At 39.8% G+C, this 9704-nt stretch overlaps 1 protein-coding gene across 6 annotated transcripts in view; it reads right to left on the reverse strand.

The window, feature by feature from the left end:
• PARD3 (par-3 family cell polarity regulator) overlaps positions 1 to 9704 on the reverse strand; it is a 404695-nt gene that overhangs the window by 215121 nt on the left and 179870 nt on the right. For all 6 annotated transcript variants that reach the window (XM_075212058.1, XM_075212055.1, XM_075212053.1 and 3 more), the window contains 2 exons: positions 7921 to 8009; positions 7051 to 7134 (listed from right to left, as the gene is read on the reverse strand). In XM_075212058.1, the coding sequence (XP_075068159.1) occupies positions 7051 to 7134; positions 7921 to 8009 (173 nt within the window). The remainder of the gene's footprint in view (positions 1 to 7050; positions 7135 to 7920; positions 8010 to 9704) is intronic.

Genomic DNA, 9704 nt, shown 5'->3' on the forward strand with positions numbered 1-9704 from the left:
AGTTTCACTGCAGGGTGACGAAGTACTGGCAACTTATTAACGAACCCCGAGACATCACGACCCTGGAGAGATAATTTATCAAACTATCGGGTACTATAATACTTAGTAGAGGTCTACAGGGACAATAGCTGCTTAAAGAGCATTGCAACCTTATCCATGCATACCTATCATGGCCGAACAAACAATTGGGACAAATTAGGCCATTGCCCATACCACAACAAATCTCCTCATACCCCCTATCAGAAAGTAATAAATAAATAATTCACTCCTAGAACTCTCTCAACGCATTTCAAAACAAAAATAAATGTTGTGATCTTTTAAAATTGTAATTCACAGGTGTGTGGCAGTGGACCAACCATTCAAATCATTGTAGACCCTTGCAAATGGAGTGCTGAAGGTGTAAGTACAGAGTTTAGATCACAGACAAAATGCCTATAATCACTGCAGAAACACAGACACTGCAGAAACACAGACACTGCAGAAACACAGACACTGCAGAAACACAGACACTGCAGAAACTGCCTACAGCTGATTCGATATGTTTACAACAGGTAATGACACTATCCCAATATGGGCAGGACAATGTGAGGTGACTGGCCTGCCAGTCAGGACTGTTATTTAGTCCTGACCCCAGCACAGATAGGAGAAGACTCACTGGCACAATGGAGGGGTGTTTTCCCAGGAGAGGTGAGGGGGTTAGGGGCAGTCTAGGGCTTCAGAAACAATAGACAAGCCCAGGTGAATGTAAGGTGCCCCCAGTGTGGTATCACAAGCCCCATTACCCATCGTGGACCAGTTTAACCTAAACTTTGTGAGGTGTCATGAATAGCAAGCTCCAAATCCCCATGGAAACCAGATATGCAGCTTGTTGCTAATTTGTAATTAAAATTATAACTCTAATTTGCATGTTAATATTAATGAAGAGGAGCCTGATGATGTATGCTCTATAACCTTCACACCTGGAGGTAATTACTACAGCTTCCACATCTCAGGGTAGTAAGGACCATCAATATCTATATCTCCAAATCTACTGTATATATCATGAGCTATATTCCATTATTTCTACCTCAAGATGAGTATACTACAGAAATGCTGCTAATTTGTCTTGACTGACTTGATACTATGGATGTTACAAGGGAACGGTCCTGATTTGGATTTTACATACAATAAACAAATATTTTTTGTGTGTGGGGTGCTGGTCTGCAGGCTGTACTTGGATGATAGATAGATATTTGCGTGTCTCTCGTGCGGCACATCTGGGCGCCCAGACGAGTGTTGGACTTATCAATATCCCTCTGGTTGTTAGGGCTATCCCAACGCAGAGCCAAGCCAAAAACAGATTTTGACTGTTTTTCCATAAACCGAGTTATATGACCAGAAGTACATTAAAATTTGGCCAGTCAACTTCTGTCATGTTGGTATTTTACCATTGCTAACAAACGCATAACGGATATAAAAAAAATGTAATGAATTAGTAATTAGCATTTTGCTGCACTGATTTACGGCACACACAAAACACATCCTTTTAATGCAAATGTTTGTGTAACATGTAATCTAGTTCCTAATAAACAAAAATACACAGTGATTATTGAACAACAAGGTTTTTTTGGGTTTTTTTTTTAGATCAAACACCAATTTACTGATCTAACATCGGAACAAACAAATAAGTGGCGCCAAGGGGGGCAGGAAAAATTTAAACTGGCGTAAATAAGGAAAACAATTATTTTAAATAACAGATGGGATTAAAAAAAAAAATGAAAAAAAAACACAACAAACAAAAACCCTGCAGAGTCTCCAAGACAGAACTCAACTAAATTACAGACAATCAGAGAGGATTTAGAAATAGTGTTTTGTGTTTACTAAGAACATATTACATTTATTTTTTTCCCTAGGATGCTCACTAATCACAATTTAGAGGTTGGGAAGACATTTATCTAAAACAATACTGGGATAAGTACATGCCTTAAAGCAGAGGAATTTGGCTTTCCATTACACCTTTGGAAATCAGTCTGCTGCGGGGATGGCACTGAGAACACAAACCTGCTGTGTCTCATTTCCTATACAACGGCTTTCCGCACGCAGAGCACAACTTACTTACAAGCAATTGCCAGGGAGCGCCACAGAATACCACAAGAAAGAGAGTTACTGCAACTTCCCACTGTTATACATATATTCACAAGTTTAAATGTTTTAACGGTTGGGAGATTGTTAACTCCGCTCTTACTACTACTAAAAATATATAACTATATTAATATAAAAATATAACTAATCTCAAGTACAACATGTGTGTTCAATGTTCATTGCCCTATGCTGTCATTTAGTAAGTTTCCTAAACAAAGCACAAAGACCCAATAATTATATGAAATAGTTTCCTATAAGCCTCAAACCATGACCGTTAGCGCAAATGATTTTAATGTGCACATATCGCCTACAACTCTGGAGACCACCATTTGGTCGACTGTACCAATATTCAGGAAGTACAACCAAACAATTCACAAATAATTAGTGACCTCAAAGAGGAATGAGGCAATTATCATTTAATTAACTAAAGCACATGTGCTTTAAATTTAGGAGCATTCTGTCCCCTTATGATTCCTAAGGTAACACTTGTATGTCTGATGTAACACTGACGCCCCCTCCTGTTAGTGGCAGATCACTGCAGGGACTGACCTAAGTGTTTCATATGGAGTTTCCCAATCAGTTCTGTTACACACAGAATTCACCTATCACTTCAGCTGCTGTATATAGTGTTGTATATTCAGAACCATCATCTTCACCTTTATATAGTGCCACCAATCTCGCAGCACTGTGCAGAGAATTTATGTCACTCACATCAGTCCCTGCCCTACAGGAGCTTACACTCTAAGGGGGGTATTCAATTGTTAGCGTTAACGGGGAAAAACGAGCGCTCAAAAAATCTTAGCGTTAATACGATAATTACTCGCTCAATTTCAGCTCGCCGCTCTGAAATTCCGCGAGTAAACTACTGTATTAACGCTTTTCTCGCGCAATATTACCGTATAAACTGTAATATTTTTTGAGCGCTCGTTTTTTCCCGTTAACGCTAACAATTGAATACCCCCCTACTAGTTTGCTTTTTGGAGTGAGGAAGTTAACTGGAGCACCTGAAGTAAACCCACACAAACACAGGCCACGGTCGGGAATCGGCTAACCGCTGAGCCACTGTGCTGCCCATATACAATGTGACTCAAAATTGGGTAACTATCCCTGAACTATGCTTTTATCATCATCATTTATTTAAATAGCGTCAACAAATTCCGTAACGCTTTACAATTGGGAACAAACATTAATAAGACAATACTGGGTAATACATACAGACAGAGGTAAGAGAACCCTGCTGGCAAGCTTACAATCTATGGGACAATGGGAGCTTGAAACACAAGGACATGTGCTACATCATACTGCACATTGGACCAGCTAGAATGCAAAGGTAAAAGTATTTAGTGGGCTGTGTGATCAGTCACACAGCAATGTTGGTCAGAGGGTTGTTGTCTTGTGTAAGCTGTGTAGGGGGTGGTAATAGGGTAACCTAGGGAGATTAAGCTGGTTGAGGAATATCATAACCTTGTCTGAAGAGGTGGGTTGTGAGAGAACGCTTGATGGTTTGAATACTAAACGAAAGTCTTACTGTGCGAGGGAGGGAATTCCACAAAGTCGGTGCAGCCCGAAAAAAAGTTCTGTAACCGATAATGGGAGGATGTGATGACAGTGGAAGAGAGACACAGATCTTATGCAGAACGGAGGTGTCAAGTTGGGAGATATTTTGAGACAAGTGAGGAGAGTCGGTGCAATTTTGCTGATGGGCTTGGATGTTAATAGAAGAATTTTATATTGGATTCATTGAAATACAGGCAACCAATGTAGAGAATGACAGAGTGGTTCAGCAGAGGAAGAAAAGTTTGCAAGGAAAATCAATCTAACCGCTGCGTGCAAAATAGATTGTAGGGGTTCAAATCTGATTTTGGGAAGACCAGTAAGGAGGGAATTGCAAGAGTCGATGCAGGAGATGATGAGTGCATGAATTAAGGTTTTTCCAGTGTCTTGTGTGAGATATGTGCGTATTCTGGGAATGTTCTTTAGTATGTAACATGATTTAGATATAGAGTTGATGTGGGGAATAAACAATAGTTGTGAGTCAAGGATTACACCTAGGCAGCGAGCTTGTGGGGTGGGATTTATGGTCATGTTATCGACAGAAATAGAAATGTCAGGCAGGAAGCTTCTGTTTTTGGGTGGGAATAATATTAATTCAGTTTTTGAAAGATTGAGTTTGAGTTGGCGAGAAGACATCCAAGATGAAATGGCAGAAAGACAGTCGGTAATGCGAGACAACACAGATGGTTGGGAAGGGAATGGGATCAAGACGACAGGAGGTAGAGTTGGAAGATAAAAAGAGAGTAGAAACTTCCTCTTCATTTGTGGGATCAAATGAAGAGAGTATCAGAGGGTGCTACAAAGGAATTGAGCAGATTGCTTGTCGAGGGAGATGATACCATTTCAAGTCTGATCTTCTCTATTTTGTCCTTGAAATAGGAGGCAAGATCTCTTAAGCATAGGGGTCCTCATGTCTTAAGTGCCCCAGCCTCTAAAGTTGTATACCAGCTCTGTGCCCCCGACAGAGTGTGTCTGTATCCTGCTTCCTTTGTACAGGGATACAATCGAGCTGGGATTGTGCGTGATAGAGTGCCCTCTCATTTAGAGAGACTCTTACATCTCTATGGTGTTGGAGGAGAAAGTAGTATATGTACACTATGTAACATGTTGTTTTATTGTCATTTAGAACCTTTTCTCCTGTGCTCAGTAACATATATGAACATATGAAACTAACATAAGACTGAAGCTATAAAATCCTGCTCATCAATGATACGCACTGGGGTTTATTTTCTGATTATAGATTCCTTCACATGGACAGTGTCACATACTGCTTTATAAATGCATCCTGCACCGTTTCTGACTACATACTTGTGTTTTAATATACATTTATAAAATAGAACATATCTGTACTGACCTGGAATGACGGTACTTTATACACACAATCTGAATCAACTTGGGTGAACTCTGTTTAATGCGCCCAAACACGTATGTATCCTAGCAGCTTGTACACACGTTTCTGAGCATTCCATGTTTGAGCGCTCATAGAAGGAGCTATGGTAACTGCACTGTACGGCATTTGCGAGAATACAGCCTGCACTTTACTCTGAGCAGAGGAATCATTTGAACTGTAATAAAGTAAACGGAACACGTTTTCCTACAAGAATTCCACGTCTGCCGAGTCCGTGTTGTCCCTCTACTTATATTGCATTTAACTGAATGCAGCAGAACTTTAAAAATAGATGAGAGATAACCATTGTGACCACAAAGATTGTTCACATGGCAACTCGGGGCAAATGCTCAATGGAGCATAGATGCAGCTTATCCATTTCTTTTTTATACAAGCTCCATCATTTCAAAGTTCTGTATGAGATGCTCAAGTGGAGGAACAAAGCTCGCTCTTAAGAGAGACAGAGGCTGTAAGAGGTACTGGTCCTCTACTTTAAGTGAGCAAAAAGTGCATTATTTAACTCCCAGAAATGCCCTACTAGGTAAACAGAAATCTTCAGGTATTGTTGGCTATTCCAGAAAAGTAAATACAAAATATCACTGTCGAGTCAGAAATGTAACAAACTATTTTCAACATGCAATAAATTGCCAATATAAGTGAAACGTTAATGAAACAGTACTTGTTGTATTCCAATTCCCCATGTTTCCTTCTAACTCAGCTAATCAGATTTAGTTCTTAAGACAACGTTACCTGAGCACGAGATCCAGACAAGCCTACAAATTTATTATGCACAGAAAGACCCTAGAGTCATAACAACTATTTATCAAGGCTAAAAAGCACACAATTAGAGCATTTAATATAAATGTCATTCGCCTTTAATCAACTGGTAACTAAAAATGCTGATAGGAAAGTTCATTGGAATGTTATACCTTTAAATGGCAATTTATGGATGTAATTCTACTTAATATGTACATTTATCTTCCTGCTCAACACAAACGGCAACAAAGCTAACATACAGTAATTCAACAGGAAGATATATGCAACCCAGACTGTCCCCGATAAATCACCTATATTTTGTACTTGACATATGAATACTTTAAACTTGATCTATCTGTAGGAAATCTGGATTGTAACCATGAAATGAACAATAAATTAGTATTAAAGCCAAGGAAAGTCAAGATGTTATTGCTTATTGAAAAATCACACAATTATTTAAACTCTAGTTACCCCTTTATTAAATTCTATAACCCTTGTAAAATATATAATGGGCATCAAGGATATCATAGGGATTGCTTACTTATAAACTATTAAAAGATTGAAAGGCAACACTTCCGGGTCCGAACATTACCGATCGCAGTAATATATACATTTAATCAAAGACACCAATGTGTAACATGTCAGCAGGTATCTTAAACAGGTGTCACAGGTATAATAAATATTCATTATAATTTAACAGGAAGGAGCTGGGGCCGCAGGTGAGGCTCAGACGGTCTCATGTGGCCTAGGGCCGCCTGATGCCCATCATTGTATTAGACCAATGGAAAACAGACATGCTTTGTTCAAAAGTTATTAGTACTTGTCGCTTACACAGAGTGGAGGCAGCCATTGTGCGCGCTAAACCAATATTATATCCCCTGTGTCACAAGTTCCTGAATATTAGTTCAGCTCACAAGATGCTGCCTCCGCCCTGAGCACACTGGATAACCGTGCTTTAATGACGTCTAAGGATTTAGATCATTTTCCCCTAGAATATCAAATATGTAAACTCAGACATATTACAGAGAGAAAATTAACTAAAGTTCCCTGCGCAAAGTTAGCCTTTATCAGACATTACTGCTGAATTTTTGTAGCATGAACCAATCTTATGGTAAGAGACCATTACCCTTTAACAAAATATTAGCGATTGCCTTTACAGATAGAGAAAAGTGAATTATCAGCTGATAAATGTTATCCCACCTCCTTACACCAGAGACACACTGTGACATTACCTTCCACCTCGGGCGCTGTAAGGCACTACATGGATCCCTAGAGGCCCACCGTCATTGGAGACTTCCACCAGCTTCACCATGTCACTGTAATGCAGATGAATGAAGTATTGTGAGCAGAGAACATCTATTAGGCCTCTCAGCAGGGCCATACATCACAGTAATGGCCCCTATGTGCACACACAAATACACACTGCAAAGGGGCTTGTGACATGAGAAAAGAATAATAACGTTACATACCTCAAAATGAGTCTGAGGGCATGGGAACAGAGGAACAATGTAATAAGCCAATAACGGTGGCAGAATTACTGGCTACTGGATGGAATTACAGCAAAACAACTGATACATTACAGCAGTGAATGATATAGTGCTTATTAAAGTGAACAAATGAGAGAACTTATCAAACCAACATCCACATGAGTACTCCCATGTCTGTAAAGGTTCAGCAATTGTTTAACTTTAATTTTAGACTATTGCTATGAATAATTTCAATGTAATAAACATATGTACTTGGCATGTTGGGTGTGATCACTTTTGATGCCTCATTTTGCTACTTCTAGAAACATCTGTTATTTCTATATACAGACCAGAGTAGAAGCCACAATTCAGTGGTTATAGCTTAGGTTATAGGTCACTGATGGGTGGTAATATCACTTCTTAGGTGTGACTCGATTTGTGGTAACAATTCTCCTGCAATCTTAGTAAGGATGATAATTAAGAGAGGGTGACCCTAAGCCTCAAGTGTCAAGAAGCATGTTGTGTAAATCAGCCCCATGTTATAATACAATACATACAATGACAGTTCTCTAACCACCATATCGTTCCTGTTATGCGTTTATCTTTAGCTAGTAGAGGACAGACTGAAAGACTCACTCAAGGGAGAAGCTGGAGGTTCGTTCCAAGCCAGTGTCTGCATGACCAACAGGTTCCACACGACTGTTCTCCTCTCCATCATCCTCATCCTGAAACACAAACACAACAGATGTTTGGACGTCGGAGTGCAGCTCAAGGACCGTTGAAACGCTTCTCACGATTCATTTGGTGCATGAGAAGTGATTATTAAGAATAATCTCAACTTAAATGATCATTCAGTAAATCTTCTATTGCAGAAATAGGCAGAGATAAAACAGCCATATTGTTAGTAGAGAACTGTACGGCGTAATGTTTCACTGAAGCATAGGGCATAGAATTAAATGAAAAGGATTACAGCTTTACATATAACGATCATTCAGTTGATTAAATTTCACCACATGGGGCAGTTTTTCACAGTACAATAGGAATTTCAATGGAGACTTCACACACTATCAGTGCAATAGAATCTACACCAATAATAATAATAATACACCAAGAGACAACACAAATTTTCTTCTAACCCGATTGGGTGCTGGAAGATAACACAGACAGGAATACATCTGTAGCAAGCAACCAACCCCTAAGGGATGCTGAAGTTGTAACAGGACATTTTTATTTTGCCCTTTCGGGACCTTACTTTATTAACAACTAATCTAAAAGTGGATCATCGGGAAGAAAGACCATCCGGCCTAGAGGTACTGTGGCCAGCACTTGACATGGGGCTTGAATTCTTATAAGTGGTTTACCTTTTATGTGATGAACATGTTTGTGTCATTAAAGGAGTTTTCACCCCTTTACATAAGCCCTGCCTTAAATCCTCTCTCTTCACTATAAGTATAAATATGGAGGGGAGCCCCCCCCCACCTCCCACTAATCATCTAACAGGGACACAGCACAGAGCTGGGATGCCTGCTGATGGCTCTCTCCTTAGATCTCCCCTGCTAGAGGAAGACCTAGGCAGCACAGAAGGATATCAGCAGAGGTTCCAGCTACAGTGTATGTAGGACAGAGCACAGAGCTGGGATGCCTGCGGATGGCTCTCTCCTTAGATCTCCCCTGCTAGAGGAAGACCTAGGCAGCACAGAAGGATATCGGAAGAGGTTCCAGCTACAGTGTATGTAGGACACAGCACAGAGCTGGGATGCCTGCTGATGGCTTTCTCCTTAGATCTCCCATACTAGAGAAAGACCTAGGCAGCACAGAAGGATATCAGCAGAGGTTCCAGCTACAGTGTATGTAGGACACAGCACAGAGCTGGGATGCCTGCTGATGGCTCTCTCCTTAGATCTCCACTGCTAGAGAAAGATCTAGGCAGCACAGGAGGATATCAGAAGAGGTTCCAGCTACAGTGTATGTAGGACACAGCTAAACAGAGCAACTAGTGAGGTTACCAAACTACCATCATTGGGAAGGCAGGTGATTTAGTACAGAAGTTATTTAAAATAAAACACCTTTAACTTCTGTTTAACCCTTTGGGACTGTGTCTGTAAACTACTGTAGATTTAGTGCTGATAATTAAGTAATGACCCTCAATATTGGACTTTTTGTAGAGTGTGCAAATGACACAACAATTCCTATTGATGCCCTTTCGCTGATTGTTTTAATATTTTTATATTTAGCACTGCAATATATTTATTTTTTACTATGATACATGGATACTTTTAATGTGATTACTAAATGTATAAACCAACATAAGACATTTTGCAACACACCTATGTGCTCTGCTTATTCTACATAAGCTTTCACCTAATTCAAGACATAGAATACACACATTTTCTTAGGCCTGGCAAGTACAATGGTTTTCA

The sequence above is a fragment of the Mixophyes fleayi genome, chromosome 5 (genome assembly GCF_038048845.1).
Source record: "Mixophyes fleayi isolate aMixFle1 chromosome 5, aMixFle1.hap1, whole genome shotgun sequence".
Classification (NCBI taxonomy): domain Eukaryota; kingdom Metazoa; phylum Chordata; class Amphibia; order Anura; family Limnodynastidae; genus Mixophyes; species Mixophyes fleayi.